Source organism: Ictalurus furcatus, chromosome 6 (assembly GCF_023375685.1).
Source record: "Ictalurus furcatus strain D&B chromosome 6, Billie_1.0, whole genome shotgun sequence".
NCBI lineage: Eukaryota > Metazoa > Chordata > Actinopteri > Siluriformes > Ictaluridae > Ictalurus > Ictalurus furcatus.
In genome coordinates, this window is record NC_071260.1 from 7,097,522 (window position 1) to 7,117,101 (window position 19,580).

Below are 19,580 nucleotides of genomic sequence, written 5' to 3' on the forward strand. Positions count from 1 at the left end.
CTGCTATGGCATTACTCCTTGTCTCACCTCTTCCTGTGCCCATAGGATTGCTGTAGCGAGCCCCACTGGCACCGTTAATGTATGCTCATTTAAGATGATCTATTCATATCTCAAAATGTTTAATAATAAAAAGTTTTTACCAGAGGTAAAGTTGGTTTGATATTAGATATCCACACACAGACTGCAATACCAAAAAAGCCTTTACACGAGAGCCTGTGAAGAAATTTTTATATTGCTTGTACCTTATAAACAGAACATGCACTCTTATTTTGCATTCATATTGTGTTTTGAACTGCATCTCACAGCCTAATTGGCGTTATGGTATCCAGTTGTGTGTTTGTGCTGTTTTAGTTTGACAGCACACACAAAAATGTTAATATTCATGTTACACAATTCATGCAGTTATTCTGTGTGAATCAGCCAAAACACACTCACTTCTTGCACATGCAAATTAGCACTTATTATTTTGGATCTTAGTACATCAAGCCTAGAAGTCTGTAATAAGCAGACAAAACAGCTGAGTGCAAAAGTTTCCATCCCCTGGGAGGAAAAGAAAGTTATTTACAAATTATCTACACGTAAAAATAAAAATTAAATGTGCAAAATGGTAAAGAAATAATAAAAAAAAAAATACAGGTATATCCAAAGGTAAAAGCAACAGAAAAGTCTGACATAGCCCTCTCCTTTTCCCTGACTTAATTTTAAAAATGTTGTTTTTCATTAATTAACTCAACATGTTTATATTTCTGATATGTGTTTTGAAGAAACATCTGCAAGTCCAAATATACTGAAGCTATAAATTAATTCGCCAACTTTATTTTTTCCTAAGGGTGTGTAAATTCAGCCGTAAGAGCAAGGTCAGGAATTGTGAGAGCAATGGGAAGTCTTTTGGCATTACAGATTTGATCATAATAATTTACTGGAGAACTTAATTGCTTGGATAAAATTCATGTATGATGTAAAAACAAGCCTGCTGCTCTCTACCAATATATCAAATAACCAGCTCTGAATTTAACAAGCCAATATTTACATACTCACATACTCACTGTCTATTTAAGACCTGAAGTTGTCCGTTTTATTCTACTGCAGTTTAAGCAATAAAATGTACTAGAGTAACTAATAAAGCTGAAATCAGTAATAAATTGATCAGTCTAAAATTTCCATGTTAACACTGAAATGTAAAATGGATTAAAGGTCTGCTGTTACAGTGAATTGGTAGTGTTATACTGATACAGAAAACTAAAATACTAAAAACTACACTACAGCACTGTTAATGATAATGAAAAGTCCCTGCTGCCTTTTGCACTGCCGCCTGCGGTGATTTAATTGTGGCATTTAGTTGTCTTCTTTGTAAATGTGAGGAGACCAGGGGAGACATGATAAAATGACCATATCAATGTTGCATACAATTTAGCTGACAATTAATGCTATCATTGAGACATACAGAGAGCATTAGGGAAGTGTGCTTAGGTTTTTTGAGCCAATAAACATCCTTATTTCATTTGAAGAAAGAACTCAAACACTAAAAAGCAGACTAGACAATGAATAAAATCGTATCGTTTTAGTATCAATATGAAATTATGTAATGAAATTATGTAATTATGATGACATCTAAGTATCTTTAAATAGTCCAAGGCTGTACACACAGGTCAGAGCTTTATCATACCTCCTGTATGCAAATGCACCTATTACTCAATTATACCACTAGTGTTAGGGTTTGGCTAGGGTTACTTTAATACCAATGTGAGCTGATACATATCCACCTCTGTGCCTCTGATTCACACATTACACTCTGACACTAAACCCCCATTAAATATATTTTAGTCAGAGGTTCCTATATGCGCCCTTGATTTTATCAGTGTTATCTATTTTATAAAATTTTTTACTGGTGGCTAGCATGCCTGCCGGGGCCCGGGTTCAATTCCTGGTCAGGGAACCTACCCCGGCCACTAGAGGGCTACCCGTGCCCTCTCAGTGCTGGTCCCAAACCCGGAAGCTGATCTGTCCCAAATTTATATATATATACTCAGCAAAAAAAGAAATGTCCCTTTTTCGGGAGACTGTATTTTAAAGATAATTTTGTAAAATCCAAATAAGCTTTACAGATCTTTATTGGAAAGGGTTTAAACAATGTTTTTCATGCTTGTTCAATGAACCATAAACAATTATTGCACATGCACCTCTGGAACAGTCCTTAAGACACTAACAGTGTACAGGCGGTAGGCAATTAAGGTCACAGTTACAATAACTTAGGACACTAAAGAGACTTTTCTACTGACTCTGAACAACACCAGAAGAAAGATGATAGGTTCCTGCTCACCTGCATGAACATGCCATAGGCCTTCTGCAGGGAGGTATGAGGACTGTACATGTGTCCAGAGCAATAAACTGCAATGTCTGTAATGTAAGATGCCTAAGACAGTGCTACAGGGAGACAGGAAGGACAGCTAATCGTCCTTGCATTGGAAAATTACATGTAACCATGTCCCCCCCCAGATGTGATCGAGAACTTGCAAATGCCTTGGTAGAAGAGTGGAGTAACATCTCACAGCAAGAACTGACCAATCTGGTGCAGTCCATGAGGATGAGATGCGCTGTAGCACTTAAAGCAGCTGGAGGACACGCCAGATACTGACTGTTACTTTTAATATCGACCGCCCCCCCCCCTTTGTTCAGGGACTCATTATTCCATTTCTGTTCATCAAATGTCTGTGAAACTTGTTCAGTTTATGTCTCAGTTCTTGAATGTTTTTATGTTAATACGAATATTTACATGTTAAGAAATTTGCTGGAAATAAAAGCAATTGAATGTGAGAGGACTTTTTTTTTGCTGATTGTATGTGTGTGTGTGTGTGTGTGTGTGTGTGTGTTCACCATTCTTGTTAAAAAGTGGATCCATAGTCTCCCAGTTCATGGCTTTCTGGACAGCTTTCTTCCATCTGGCGTATCGGAATTCACTCTCTGCTCAAACAGTTACATCATTTATAATTCTTCTTCATAAGCTTTTAGAAAATTGCCAGACTTACTGCTGTAGCACCATAAGAAAAACACATGTCTTCAAAAGTTCACATCAACATGCAGATTTGCAATTTTAACCAATTGTTGCACTATTACCATGAGAAAAGGTCCAATCAAATGGCACATAGACAATTTTCTCCATCAGAGCAGGTTTGTGTGTGAAGTGGATGATTGCAGCGAAATAATGGCTCCTTCATTTTGTACACAAATGTATTGCTAAAGGCAGAACTGAACTGTAAACACAAGTATCTTTAACTATCAGGATCAATCATGCTGTTGATCAGGACATGGCTCATTTAGTTGTCAATAGCAGGAGGTGTGATTACATGAATATATACAGAATTATTAATTTAATGTTAAATCCAGTGTATGTGTAGCTGTATTGTTTCAATTTGATTATCAACTTGGTTCTTATACTTTTTTTTTTTATTATACTTTTTTGATACTTATTCATCATTTAATTTGTTGACAGAGAGACAGATAGATAAAAATTCCAAGGGAAATAGTTTAATTTTTTTAAAAGTAAAACTATAAAGGCCATTTAAGCAGTTTAGATATATTTAAGATTTGGGAAGAGAAATAGTGATGAGGAAAGAAAAGGCTGATCCTCTCAGCCCTCACCTTCTGGTTTAATCTGAGGTTGGTATTTCTCAAACACCACACAGGTCATGTCCTCAGGATTTAGGCTCCACACGTTGACCCCTTCAGCTGCTCCAGCAGCCATTGCTGCCCCCAGTGCAGTGGTCTCAGACATAGAAGGTTTCACTACACAGGAGAAATACTCCCAGTTAGGCATGAACACAAAGCCTGACAGCTACAACTCACACTAGATGTATCACGACATTTGAAGGAACAGAGATCACGCGCATTCAGAATTGGTTTTTGCCCTTGCCCTTTACGCACCAAGATTTTACCAGATTCCTTGAATCTTTTAATTATATTGTGCACTGTAGAAGGTGGAATCCTACCGATTTGTCTTTGGGGAACGTTGTTCTTAAAGTTCTGGATTATTCGCTGACGCATCAGTTGGCAGATTGGCGAGCCTCGACCCATCCCTGCCATCGGAGGACTAAGCCTTTTTTGCAGGCTCCTTATATGCTATGATTAGATGATTGCTTTACCTGTTTCACGTCACCTTCTAATTTCAACTTGTCACATCACTATTAGTCCTAAATTGCCCCTGTCCAAATTTTTTGGAACATGTTGCATGCATCGATTTAAAAATAAACGTTTATCTTAAAAAAAAAAAAACTATGCAGTTGATTATGTAAAGTCAAAATACATTTACAAATCACTCCTCTTTGTTTTGGGACAAAATAAAATAAAGGCTTATAACCACTCATCAAATAAATGAGATATCATGTTCTGCTAATCACTAAAATATTTTATTTTAGACTAAAATTGGTTGACGTGCACTGAATGATTAAAACAAAAAATTCATGCCATCACTGCTCCTACTGCTGTGTGGCATGCACTCAAACCCGAGAACATTCTCAACTGTACAGACCACACAGTGATCTTATTTAGTTTTTTTTTTCTATTTAGTATTTTTTTTGTTTTTATCCTCTTAAAATCAATTCCTGGTCACTGCCAACTGCTTTTCTAAATTGTTTTTTAGACATGGGCCTGGCTTGCATCAGGTGTAGCAGATAGGTGTTAATTATACCCAGAGTTTCAGTGCTGTGAGATGAAGCAGCGCTGTACAAAGTGCAGAGCGTGGCCAGTCATTATAGGCACGAATCTGAATTAAACGAGGCAGTGGGCCATTTTTGGCAGCAGGGCTTGAGTCTGACGCATGTGCTTTTTACCATAAAATGCTTTGACAGTCCATATCTCTAACCATGACACATTCCTGCAGACCTGGATTATAATAGGGGCTAGGTGGGCCTTTAGCCCTAGGGCCTGAGACTGAAGGGGCCCCTGGTTAGCTGTCTTTGGTGTTAGTTGCATGATTGACGTAGATGTAGTAGCCAAATTATAGCTTGAAAAAGCGGGTATACAAACAAATAACCACATACTGTATACTCTAAATACTCTACATACTGACGTGGATTTGCTTTCCGCACAGGAGTTTTTGAATAATTTCCACTGCCTCTTACCAATGTGTCAGGAGAGTGCTCCTTTTCATGTTACCATAGCCCCAGGCCCCGTGTGGTTTTAATCTTGGCCTGCATTCCAGGTGCACATACAGTGACTCAGTCTCTCCTGTCCAACAGCAGACTGCAAGCAATTATTTTTTTAAACTAAAGGCAGTTTAGAAAAGGAGTGCTCTCCTGATGCATTCTAACAGGCAATTTGAAGTCACTCAGAATATAACAGGACCCACTCATCATGACAAATACACCTTTGATTTAATGTGGCATAAATATCAAAAATAGTCAAACAATTCTGACATTATCTCTAATCACTATCTTATTTAATTTAAAAAGCATCTTAGTCATTATATCTTCAACTAACCTCGCAACTTCACTACAGATATTGTACCCAGCTTTATTAAAGTCTGTCAATAATTAACAAACTCCAACAAACCTTTGCTGATGAAATAACAAAACATCTATCTATCTCTCTCTCTCTCTCACACACACACACACACTTACCAACAGGGATACAGAGGATATCAGCCTGTAGTTGCATTAGTAATTTGTTAGCCGTCATTCCTCCATCTACCTGTAACTGAGTAAGTGAAGCGCCACTGTCTCGAGTCATCGCATCCAAAACCTGAAGGAAAACATTTGTATTTTAATAAAATCAAAGCTGATACTGAGCCACTGTTACATCCTCACATGCTGTGTTACTGTCATTATGCAGAGAAAAAAGCCCTGCAGATCACATTCTAAAAGCATCACAGCAGCCTTTAATTAATCTCTTCTGCATCATCAGCTTATCATCAGTCTTTTTTTTGTTCCTCTTGGAAATGAAAGGCACCATACAGTTTAGTTCTCTCACATTTTATTTAATCTTTATCAATATTCCACAATACAAACTACTAGTCGAATGTTCTTGAACACCCATAGCAACTGCTTGCTCGCAGATCCTAAAGCAACTTTAAATGAGTTCTGTGTTGTATTAAAGGTAGGTGCACTTGGAGGGTAAAGCCGTTAAGCCTATAGCTAAAAGACTCACAAAGTTCTAGTATTAACTGTAAAATAAAAAGATTTGGGCCTTTTCTGATTGGATTCACTAAACAATTAATAAACATTTCTAGACTCAATTATACATATTCCCTAGTTTTATTTTAGAGTATTAACAATAAAACTATTTAAACGAATGTTTTAAAACATTGCGTGTTCAAAAACATGACAGTTTGTATTAACATATGCTAATAGGGGGTATTACATTAATATACACTTACTGAGCACTTTATTAGGAACATTATACTAATACTGGGTAGGTCCTCCCTTGCTCTCAAAACAGTCTCAAATATTCATGGCATGGATTCCACAGGATGCTGGAAATATTCCTTTGAGATTCTGGTCCATGTTGACCTGATTGCATCACGTAATCTGTCAGCTGCATGTTCATGCTGTGAATCTCCCATTTGAACACATCCCAGAGGTGTTGTATTGGATTCAGATCTGATGACTGGGCCACTGAAGTACACTGAACTTATTGTCAAGTTCATGGAACTAGTTTGAGATGACTTTGTGACATGGTGCATTATTGTGCTGTTGTATCCTGTCTGCCTCAAGGTTGTCCATTCTGAGATGCTTTTCTCCTTGATATGGTTGCAAAGAGTGGTTATTTGAGTTACTGTAGATTTCCAGCTCAAACCAGTCTTGTCGTTTTCCTCTGACTTCTCTCATCAATATTTCTGTCTGCAGACTTGTGTGTGGAAATCCAGGGAGATCAGCAGTTAGAGAAATTCTCAAATCAACCAAACTGACCACAACAGTCATGCCATTTTCAAGGTCACAGAGATCATAGTTTTCCCTCATTCTGATGTTTGATGTGTGCATTAACTGAAGATCCTGACCTGTATCTGCATGATTATGCTGCTGCTATATGATTGACTGATTGGATAACTGCATGAATGATCAGGTGTACAAGTGTTCCTAATAAAGTGGTAATAAAGACTATATGCTTTGTATAAATGTGTGTTTCTTGCATTACCTCTCGTGTTTGAAAACACACTGCTTCCAGTGCTGCAAAAGCCAAGTGATTCCTGTTTGTGAACTGTGTCAGGCCACAGATAATCCTTAAAGGAATTAAATCAAATTTAAAAACACAGATTTAAATACATTCATATTGAGAATTTTTGCACAATAATAACTATGAATATACATCATTTGAATATAATTTGCATACCTTTGAACATTATCTAGATTATCTGTGATAGTTGCAAGAAAACATTTCATTGTCTATGTATTTCAATGTTGTGATGTACAGTGCATCCAGAAAGTATTCACAGCGCTGCACTTTTTCCACATTTTGTTATATTACAGCCTTATTCCAAAATGGATTAAATTCATTATTTTTCACAAAATTCTACAAATAATACCCCATAATGACAACGTGAAAGAAGTTTGTTTGAAATCTTTGCAAATTTATTAAAAATAAAAACCAAAAAAAGCACATGTACATAAGTATTCACAGCCTTTGCTCAATACTTTGTTGAAGCACCTTTGGCACCAATTACAGCCTTAAGTCTTTTTGAGTATGATGCTACAAGCTTGGCACACCTATTTTTGGGCAGTTTCTCCCATTCTTCTTGGCAGGACCTCTCAACTCCATCAGGTTGGATGGGGAGCATCAGTGCACAGCCATTTTCAGATCTCTCCAGAGATGTTCAATCGGGTTCAAGTCTGGGCTCTGGCTGGGCCACTCAAGGACATTCACAGAGTTGTCCTGTAGCCACGCCTTTGTTATCTTGGCTGTGTGCTTAGGGTCGTTGTCCTGTTGGAAGATGAACCTTCGCCCCAGTCTGAGGTCCAGAGCGCTCTGGAGCAGGTTTTCATCAAGGATGTCTCTGTACATTGCTGCATTCATCTTTCCCTCGATCCTGACTAGTCTCCCAGTTCCTGCCGCTGAAAAACATCCCCACAGCATGATGCTGCCACCAACATGCTTCACTGTAGGGATGGTATTGGACAGGTGATGAGTGGTGCCTGGGTTCCTCCAGACATGACACTTGTCATTCAGGCCAAAGAGTTCAATCTTTGTTTCATCATGGTCTGAGAGTCCTTCAGGTGCCTTTTGGCAAACTCCAGGCGGGCTGTCATGTGCCTTTTACTGAGGAGTGGCTTCCGTCTGGCCACTCTACCATACAGGCCTGATTGATGGAGTTCTGTAGAGATGGTTGTTCTTCTAGAAGGTTGAGCTCTGTCAGAGTGACCATCGGGTTTTTGGTCACCTCCCTGACTAAGGCCCTTCTCCCGTCACTCAGTTTGGCCGGGCAGCCAGCTCTAGGAAGAGTCCTGCTGGTTCCAAACTTCTTCCATTTACGGATGATGGAGGCCACTGTGCTCATTGGGACCTTCAATGCTGCAGAAATGTTTCTGTACCCTTCCCCAGATATGTGCTTCAATACAATCCTGTCTTGGAGGTCTACAGACAATTCCTTCATGGCTTGGTTTGTGCTCTGACATGCATTGTTAACTGTGGGACCTTATATAGACAGGTGTGTGCCTTTCCAAATCATGTCCAATCAACTGAATTTACCACAGGTGGACTCCAATCAAGTTGTAGAAACATCTCAAGGATGACTAGTGGAAACAGGATGCACCTGAGCTCAATTTTGAGTGTCATGGCAAAGGCTGTGAATACTTATGTACATGTGCTTTTTTTGTTTTTTATTTTTAATGAAATTTGCAAAGATTTCAAAGAAACATCTTTCATGTTGTCATTATGGGGTATTGTTTGTAGAATTTTGAGGAAAATAATTAATTTAATCCATTTTGAAATAAGGCTGTAACATAACAAAATGTGGAAAAAGTGAAGCTCTGTGAATACTTTCCGGATGCACTGTATGAAATTCTGTGTATACACAGATACTGTGCCTTTATTGTTGTCTTTATTGTCTTTTGATCTTTTGTTAAAGAAAATTCACAAAAATACTCTGCTGTCATGGGTACCAAACAATTGCAAACAACAATTTTTATCCAAAAAAAACTTTGTTAAATATAGGTGTGCAACAATTATTGGCACCCTTTTAGTCAATACTTTCTGCTACCTCCCTTTGCCAAGATAACAGCTCAAAGTCTTCTCCTATAATGCCTAATGAGGTTGGAAAATACATGGCAAGGGATCCGAGGCCATTCCTTCATATAGAACCTTTCCAGATCCTTTAAATTCCGAGGTCCATGCTGGTGGACTCTACTCTTCAGTTCACCCCGCAGGTGTTCTATGGGTTTGTGGTCAGTAAACCATTTTTTTCCAACCATTGTTGATTTTGATGTATGTTTTGGATCATTGTCCTGCTGGACGATCAAACCACGGCCTGTTTTAAGCTTTCTGGCAGAGGCAGTCAGGTTTTCATTTCATATCTGTTGATATTTGATCCAGGTCCTCTGGCAGAAAAACAAACCCAGAACATTAAAGAGCCACCACCATATTTAACCGTGGGCATGAGGTACTTTTCCATATGGCCAACTCTCTGTGTGCACCAAAACTATCTCTGGAATTTATTGTTAAAAAGCTCTATTTTGGTCTCATCTGACCATGGAACCATTTGAAGTTCCAATAGTGTCTGGCAAACTGAAGACACTTGAGTTTGTTTTTGGATGAGAGTAGAGGCTCTTTTATTTATAAATTTTTTTAAAACCTTTCCAAACAACTTGTAGTGATAAAGGTGACTTCGGATTGTAGTTTTGAAGACTTTTTTCGCCACTCGAACCATCCTCTTCACAGTGCGTTGAGACAATATAGACACACGTCCAGTTCCAGGTTGATTCATAACATTTCCAGTTTACTGGAACTTCTTAATTATTGCCCTGATGGTGGAAATGGGCATTTTCAATGCTTGTGCTATTTTCTTATAGCCACTTCCCAGTTTGTGAAGCTCAACAACCTTTTGCCACACATCACAACTATATTTCTTACCCATTGTTATGAATGACTAAGGGAATTTGGCCTGTGTGTTGCCTCATTGTGGTTTGAATTGTAGTTGAACAATTTCCTGTTCCTAGTCACCAAGGTATACTAAAAATAATGTAAAATATCAGTGGGAATATACTTAAAATATATTTCTCATATGAATTCATAGGGGTGTCATTAATTGTGGCACACATATATTCAACAAAAATATTTTTTGATAAACCTGTTTGCAATTGTTTGCTATCCATGAGAGCACTGCATTTTTGTGAATTTTTTTGAACAAAAGATCAAACAATAAAGACAATTTTTCACAGCCTTCTTTGCTCATATTTACCAAGGGTGCCAATTTTAGTGGAGGGTACTGTATAACAATAATTGATGGACTTGCTTTCAAGATTTACTCAGGACAATCCAATTACTAAAGATGTCATTGCAAAGTAACAAATCTATTTCCTTTATTTTCATTCATATATTTTATTTAAACAGTAACAATTGAACACACTGTATTTATTGTGATTGTAACACACTGTATATATTATTGTCTCTTAGTGACCAGCACTTCAGTAAATTTGACTAAACTACATGTGTTGTACATGTGTGTGCTATAATGTGACTGATGGAAGAAAAACAGATCATGCAAGCAAACTTAAGCACTTGGATCTGACTGTACACACAAAACTGACAGGAAAACAGATTTCATAAAAGCTTAATAATACAAGGCAGCAGGGCGGCTGTGTAAATGGGATAACAGAGCTAAACCCTATTGTCTTTCATAGATAAAAAGACATATTGAGTTTAATTTTTGGCATCCATATCAGATTAAGAAATGTCTTAAAGCGGATTATTCTGGAGTTCACTTGTCGTGGGTGTAATGAATGTGAAAGGTGGATTATTTTCTATATTATAAACTAAAAGTAGATAGATTAAGCACACATAAAATAAGGGGAAAAGGCTCATGCAGAGAGAGAGAGAGAGAGAGAGAGAGAGAGAGAGAGAGAGTGTGTGTGTGTGTGTGCGTGCAAGCACCATTATTATGCCATGAGGCTGAGCTGATGCTGTGAAATTTGTGTGAATTGATTTACTCAGAACAAATGAAATAACCTTTTAGCTGCATGTTTCTACCACAGGGACAAATGGGCTCAATAAATGCTGGATTTATGCAACTGTGAAAGTGTCAAAATGCAAAATACAGAGCTCCATATTCGACACCATGTTTAGCCTGTAATATGTAACTGCTAAATACATACATACAACAGAGAACTGTTATAAGTGTAATTAAGTATATTACTTATTTATACTGATTACAGTTCCCTGGTACTCTATCGGTTAAGGATCCCATGCCGTCGTGGCCCGGATTCGATTCCCGGGCAGGGAATCAACTCATACCCTGGGGGTTGCACTAAGTGCCGGTCCCAAGCCTGGTTATGGGAGGGTTGTGTCAGGAAGGACATCCAGCATAAAAGCTATGCCAAATTAAATATGCAGACCAATGATCCACCTAAAGGGTCTTCACTTTTTTCCTCTGGAGGATCCTTTAAAATCCATGTAGAACCTTATAGAAGAGTTTTTCTTTTTATAGAGAATTCCAAGTAGAACCCTTTTAAAAGTGCAAGGGCAGTCAGTTCCATGGGCAGTTGCACTAAATCCATTTTATTTATCCAATAGCGGCTTAAAATCCAAAATTAAAAAAAATGTATCATGTGTCATACCCTATAGAAGCAATCGAACTGAACAGAATAACCTTTATTTATATCCAGCAGCCTGCTGCTTTTTTAGTAATTAAAGAAGCTCTGTTAATTCAGTATAAGTTTAATGAAAAAATAAAAGTGTATATCTAGGTGTTATGCCCTTTACAATAATGGGAGGTTGATATATGAGAATGTATTGGCATCAACTATGGCCTAAGGTCAGATTTTACCACATCCTTTTGCTTCATTTCAATATAAAGTATTTGTTAATGTTACTTACCCTCGAGCACTGGGTTCCCAGTAGGGAGCGTAAAGCCCAGAAAATGCTGGAACAAAATAACAGCCATATGACGTCCCAGCTGCAGCAGCCAACTTTTCTATTGGAACATTTTGGAAATTTTGGGAAGAATTGGCAAAGAAATCCTCAAACTTGGACACTGGATTTATGAACACAATCCCCCAACACCATATGATCTCACAAGCTAATAGAATCATGTACCCACACAGTGGTTTTCGTACATTTCAAGTTACACTCACTGTCCCCTTATTAGGAACTCTAATAGTTACCTAATCAGCCAATCATGTGGTAGCAGCACAATGCAGAAAATCATGCAGATAGTGTACAGGTCAAGAGCTTCATTTAATGTTCACATCAAACATCAGAATGGGGAAAAAGTGTGATCTCTGTGACTTTAACCGTGCCATGGTTGTTGCCAGATGTGGCTGGTTTGAGTATTTCATAAACTGCTGATCTCCTCCGATTCTCACACACAACAGTCTCTAGAGTTTACACAGAATGGTGAGAAAAACAAAAAACACTGAGTGAGTGACAGTTCTGTGGGTAGGATCACCTAGGTAATCAGAGAGGTCAGAGGACTCAGACCAGCCCTTCTGGTACCAACATCCATGCCACAGTTAAAGTCACAGAGATAACACTTTTCCCCCATTCTGATGTTTGATGTGAACATTAACTGAAGCTCTTGACTTGTATCTGCATGATTTTATGAATTGCACTGCTGCCACATGGCTGAATAGATAACTGCATCAATGTGCAGGTGTACAGGTGTTCCTATTAAAGTGACTGGTGAGTGTATAAACTTTAAATACTAAAATGTGGTGACAATATTGGTTACATTATAAAGAAAAAAGTGTAATGACTTGCCAATTTCAGAAGAGGATTTGAGGATTCCCAGATTGTCCTTCAACCACCTCACTACTGCTCCAGCAATTGCAACAGATCCCTGAAACATGAACCAGTCAAGGGAATACAACTTTAAAAAACAAAACAAAATCAAAACATAATAGTGGCAAGTCATTTAACTCTATTTAAATTAATGCTATTAACGCTAAGGACTTTCTTCGTTCCCTAATGTCAAGCGGGTATCTAAAAAGCCTCACTTAATCTAACAAAAGGGTAAATGAGGGATATATGAGGGAGTGTATAGGACTAGAAATGGGGAAGTGGTAGCTCAGTGGTTAAGATGAAGCGCTACTGATCAGAAGGTTGTGAGTTCAAACTCCAGCACTGCCAAGCTGCCACTGTTAGGCCCTTGAGCAGATGTATAAATGTAAGTTGCTCTGGATAAGGGTGTCTGCCAAATGCCATAAATGCAATGAGCTATAACTCTCACCTCCTACAGTGTATATATGGAGCTTTCCTGTCTGGAATATTTTTGCTTTATCGTAGAAATACGGTAAACAGAAAAAAAAAACTAAATCAAATCAATATTTGGTGTGACCTCTCTTTGCCACCCTTTAAACAGCATTCTCTCATTCTCTCAGGCACGCTGTTGTGCAGGTTTTAAAGTATTCCTCTGGATGGCTGTTCTGTCTCTGCATGCATTCCACAGACTGGCTCAGTGTTGTTGAGATCAGAGCCATACCATCTGTTTCAGAGCTCTTTGTTCTCGTTTTCACTGGCAGTATTTGTCTATGACTTTTCTTGTGTGTTTGCCGTCACAATCATACTGCAGAATGAATTAAGAATTAGCTGCCACCCTGATGGTGCTGCATAATGGATAAGAATATGCATTTTTTCACTGACAAAATCACAAAATCAAATTTCCATTTGGAGAAAAGCAGTCCCAAACCTACAGGGAACTTCCACTGTGCTTCAAAGAGTGCTTACAGACACTCATCCAGCCGTTCAGTGGACAAACTGTCAGGGCCAAAATTTCATATCTCTCATCAATGTAGAGCACCTTCTACCATTATTCTGCACCCCAATCCTTGTGTTTTTGCATGAAGACCAATTCTGACAAGATTCTCTGGACTGTAGATGGGGATATCAGGGTCCCAGTGGTTTCTACCAGTTCAAAGCTAATAGCAATGCTGGCCAACTTTCAGTTTTTTGGGAAGTAAGCTTGATGTATGCCTACTGCAATCAGTTTCTGTACCAACTCAGCCCTACCCATTTTTTTGTGTGCGTTTCTACATAAGATCTTGGACAGCATACAAGTCGGGAAATAAGTATTGGACGCATCAACATTTTTTTCAGTAAATATATTCCCAATGAGACTCCAATACTTTTTTCCTGTGCCATTCCACTTTATTACACATAACTTTATTTATGGACTTTAATGTTGTGAATTATTTATATTTCCAGATTTCTTGAGTTAATACTAATGTCTGGTGAAAATTTCATGTAGCCTCATAGGAAATATATTTACTGAAAAAAATGTTGATGTGTTCAATACTTATTTCCTCCACTGTATATTGAAATACCTCACAAAATTTGAGCTTGGGTGAGACCTTGATGATGATGATGAATGCCCACCTAATGCCTTGTTGCTATGCTCAGTTTTGTCTTGGTGTAAAATTTGAAGGCTAAACTGCCCCATCTACCACAACCTCACCTCAGGCATTTTACTGGCATGGATGGGTCCAGCTGTATGTATTGTGGCGCTGAGCTCATATACTCAGGTGCAGATTTAGTGATTTGGAGGCTCTAGGCAGAATATAGGAATGGGACTCTGATATTACATTTTCTGGCATAGTTATGTAGCATTAATAATTAAACATATATATAATTTGCATTTTGAGGCGCCCAAGGCGGTTGCCTAACTTCGCCTAGTGCTAAGTCCGCCCCTGCATATACTGTATATATTGGCATGCCCAAGCATCCAGAAGTATTAGATGAAATAAAGGAGGCCCTTCAACAGACAGTATAGTAAAATGTTGTACCCTGGGTGATATTCACCCTGACTTAGGACATGAGAGCAAGAGGCACTGATGGGAAACAAATAACCAAATAGGTTTACATTATGAAAAACATCACATACTCTGTCCATTTAAGAAAAGAAGATATAGTAAGATGGGTAAGATACAATATGTATCACAATTGAGATCTGACTGCAGAAATGTGCACATAAGGAAGTAAAAGGCATGTTCTTAATAAGTGAATATAAATGTGAAAAAGCATATAATATCTTATAAAAAAATATGAGGAAATAGTAATATTAAACACAAGAATAATTGTAGATGATTTAATTATGCATTTGTAAAACTGCAATCAAAAATCTATTTTGTATATAATTCATTCAGACAAATAAAACTTAAAAAGGGTAAAGGTATCTTTATATTATACTTAACATGGACTGCAGTTATTTGTATTTGGACCAAGGAAATAATGCAAGAACCTGATTTAAAGTATCTGGAATACCTCAGTAAACAAAAAAGAATATTCACCTCGAGTGCATAGTAAGCAGGTTTGTCCTTTCCCATTTTGTAGGCAACTGTTGTGAGGAGGCCATGTTCTGACATCACAGGCTGTGAGGAAGAGTTAAGAGTTAACTAAAGTCATCTATTGAGTGAGACCACACAAAGTCATTAAAGCATTAAATACCTTGAGTCCAGTATTTTTCAACATGAAGCAACCAGTTCCATATCTACAACAGAAGACAACAGTGGTGTGTTGAACATAAGTGCCCACAGTGTTATTCATAATGTTTGAAATGTTGCTCAATGTGGAATCAGATCAATAATGCAACATTTCTTGCTCGGAGTTATATTTCATCTGCAGCCAAGTCATGAACATCAGGGTTAAAGGGGTGTTTTAACGAAGACAGACAGTCAGTTTGCAATTGAAAGACCACAGACGATCAGACTGATGAGACAGACTAAACAACAAAATACTAGCTAAGGAGTAAAAATCTTTCCTACATATTAAGCATGTGGCCCTGATTTACTAATGGATTGTGTATATACAAAAACACCCACAAAATGTATGCAAGCTTTTTTATTGAAAAGGTTTAAAGAGGATTGAAAATATTTGAATTCAGATTTACCTTATTCATAAAATAAATTCTAATATCTACACTCATTCATTTACATCATATTTTGAATCATTTTTCAATGTTTCAGAGCCTTGAGACAGAATTATACAGCCAAACCACAGCTGTCATCACTGTCTCCAGCAATCGTATCTAACCCCCTACCAGCCTGCATGTTCAGCATGCTGTAAACAGGTCACAGTAGCTACTCTCAAAGACAGAACAACTTCACTCATGGGAACATTCATGCATTTATAAATCCAGTAGTGAAAATTATAAATGTTTCACTGTAGATTGTATAATTATTTGCTGAATGTACAGAACATCAGTCACTCACTCTTTATCCTGGCCAGGGTCACAGTAGATTCAAAGCCTATTCGGGAACATCGGGGATGAGGCAGGGATACATCCTGGATAGGACACCAGTCCATTGTCCATGCATACACACATTCACACACATTCACACACATTCACACCTAGGGGAAATTTACCTTAGCTCAGGGGTGTCAAATCTTATCCGGAAAGGGCCGTTGGTGTGGGTGCAGGTTTTCATTCCAACCAAGCCACCCTGAGTCTATTGAAAGCCAAGCTCAATTGATTAAACAGGTGGAATCAGTTGTGGCTCCTGCTTGATTGGAACAGAAACCTGCACCCACACCGGCCCTTTGCTGGTAAGATTGGACACCCCTGCCTTTGCTGAGCTGTTCAGCAACTTTCAGCCATATTACAAGGCATGTCTCAGTGCTAGTAGGGACAAGAACATGACAGGAATATGAGGTGTATTTAATTGTAATCACAGATATCTCGTAGCAAGCCTAAGAGACTTGCTGGAGGAGGGTATAAAAATAAGAAAGGAAATGAAAGCTGTGGTGTTAGTGCTGCAACATTTTCAGGAACCTCTACGGTGGCCACACACACTAGTGCAGACCTATGTTGCTTTTCTGCACGCCATGTGTTCTGTGTTGAGTTTGAGTGATTCTCACCCTCAATAGAGAGCAGTATCAGTACTGTCACAAATCTTACCCACAATGGTGAACAGTATCAGTATTCTGAGCAATTTTTATCCTCAACAGAAACAGCATGAGTAATATATATGATTTTCATCCTCAATGGAAAGCAGAAACAGCATTTTTACTGATTTTCATTCACAATAAAGTACGATATGAGCACATACTGTATTTTAAGTGCAGTCTGGAGAATGCATTATCAGGGCGTGATGACTTTGATATATACCTGAAGGAAACTGCCCTTGTGAGTGAGTGGAGAACCTGGGTCACTCAGGTTGCATATACAGTGCATAAAAGCACTTCACTTTTTCCACATTTTGTTATGTTACAGCCTTATTCCAAAATGGATTGAATTCATTATTTTCCTCAACATTCTACAAACAATATCCCATAATGGCAACGTGAAAGAAGTTTGTTTGAAATCTTTGCAAATTTACTAAAAATAAAAAACAAAAAAAAGCAATAATAATAATAATAATTTGTGGGTATAGATATATAGACATAGTTACCATGGAGCCCACGCTACAGCGTCTCATGGAGACTAGCCTCCAGCAGCAGGCCACGACACAGCAGCTCGCCCAAAGCCTGCGATTTGCTACCTGGGAGCTGCTGGCCCTGAAGCGACCCCGCCGCTCCGGGACCCTGGCCGAGAAGCCCAGCACCTTCTCCTGCGCCTGACCCCAGAGGACGACATCGAGACCTACCTCGAGACCTTCGAATGGGTTGCCCACCGAGAAGGCTGGGGCATGGAAGCCTGGCCGCGCATCCTCAGTCTTTTGATCTCTGTAGAAGCAAACACCGCCTACTACGCCCGCTCTCTGGAGGACGCGGCGGACTACGGAGAGGTAAAGAAGATCCTGGCATGGTATGGCCGAACTTCCTACCAGGTGGCAGCGGAGTTCCACCAGTGGAGCTACCGGCCGGGGGCCCAGTGGACAAATGAACACCCTCTTGCACCTCACCAAACGGTGGCTCCACCCTGACCAGTGCACTTCCACCGAGGTGGCAGAAACGGTGGCCATGGACCAGTTACTGAGAGCTCTGCTGGCCGGCCTAGATGGCCCGGGGCAAGGAGAACGCCCCGGGCGAAGGTAAGTCGCACACACCCCCTGACCCATTCTTGTCTGTATTTCAACAGGTGAGCTGGCAGGGGAACTTCAGCCAGGAGCAGAAAGAGGACGACCGCCTGAAGCATTGCTGGGCCCAGGTGCATCAGATTGAGGGGGGTCGACCGAAACCCAGAACACAGGCTACCCGCCTTCTACTTTTTAGTGAGGGGAGGCCTGCTATACCACTAGACCCAGCACAGAGGGGAAAACGTGGGCCTCCTCGTAGGTCCCAAGACCCGAACCCAAACGCTGACACACCTGGCCCATGCCCATCCACTCGGGGGCCACCTGGGTGCCCGAACCAACTGAAGGACCACTTCATCTGGCCGGGGATGGACGCAGAGGTCCGGGCCTTCTGTCAACGGTGCCCTCAGTGGCAGCGTACCTCCCCCAGAAGCCCCCGCCAGTGCTATGCAACCCAGACTTTGCCCTTCCATTCACCGTGCACACAGATGCATCCGAGACCGGGCTGGGCGCTGTTCTCTCGCAGACCTTTGACAGAGAGGAACACCTGGTCCTCTACATCAGTCGAAAGTTGTCCCCAACTGAGAGGAAGTATGCAGCCATGGAAAGAGAGGCCCTGGAGATAAAGTGGGCCATCGAGGAGCTGCGATACTACCTGGCCGGTCGGCACTTCGTCCTGGTGACAGACCATGCCCCACTGCAGTGGATGGTCAAGGCCAAGGACACTAACGCCGGGGTAACACGATGGTTCCTCTCATTGCAGGATTTCTCTTTCCAGGTCCAGCACTGGGCGGGGACCCACCATGGGAATGCAGATGGCCTCTCGCAATGGGATGTACTGTGGCCCCGACACACGATGGCAGTAGGCTCGAAGCTGAGGGGGGTACTGTGGCGACAGGCCGGCGGCCGGCGCACGGGAAACAAAGATCGCTCCTCCCGCGACTGCCACAGTGATGTCAAAGAAACAGCTCTGCTTCAGCATCACCAATGTTTTGGATGGCCGGAGAGCACGTGGTGGCGGGGCCGCCAACACACACACGGCCGGTGAATGGTGCACCGCACGGAAGAATTCCACCATCCAGCAGGTGAGGGGAGAGTATAAAAGGGCGATACTCCACTCGCAAGAGGGAGGGAAGTCTCCCCGTGCATGTGCACAATTCTCTGGTGTGTTTTCGGGAGATTTTCGACAAATGCCTGTCCGCTAATCGCTGTTGTGTTTGTTTTTTCAGACGCGAGTGAAGGCTCCGCCCCTGGCTGTAACCGTAGTCGGCTGAGACCCTCACCACACGATCGCACTTCAGCACACACACAAACACACGCACACACACCCCCTTACCAGACTAACCGGAATAAAGATTTCTCTACGGGAAATACTAAAACGGCCTCCTGTGTGTCTGTGCTCCACCCACCGCTGACTAAATTCCATACAGGGTTCATAGTCATGAGGTGACTATGCACTATGTGCATGTAACACAACCTTCATTCTACCGA

General features: G+C 40.2%; 1 protein-coding gene across 2 annotated transcripts in view; it reads right to left on the reverse strand.

The window, feature by feature from the left end:
* Positions 1-19,580, reverse strand: part of LOC128608564 (glycerol kinase) — a 47,524-nt gene that overhangs the window by 4,572 nt on the left and 23,372 nt on the right. For both annotated transcript variants that reach the window (XM_053626378.1, XM_053626379.1), the window contains exons 11-18: positions 15,583-15,625; positions 15,426-15,506; positions 12,901-12,979; positions 12,019-12,115; positions 7,129-7,213; positions 5,616-5,736; positions 3,640-3,783; positions 2,875-2,961 (exon numbers count right to left, since the gene is read on the reverse strand). In XM_053626378.1, the coding sequence (XP_053482353.1) occupies positions 2,875-2,961; positions 3,640-3,783; positions 5,616-5,736; positions 7,129-7,213; positions 12,019-12,115; positions 12,901-12,979; positions 15,426-15,506; positions 15,583-15,625 (737 nt within the window). The remainder of the gene's footprint in view (positions 1-2,874; positions 2,962-3,639; positions 3,784-5,615; positions 5,737-7,128; positions 7,214-12,018; positions 12,116-12,900; positions 12,980-15,425; positions 15,507-15,582; positions 15,626-19,580) is intronic.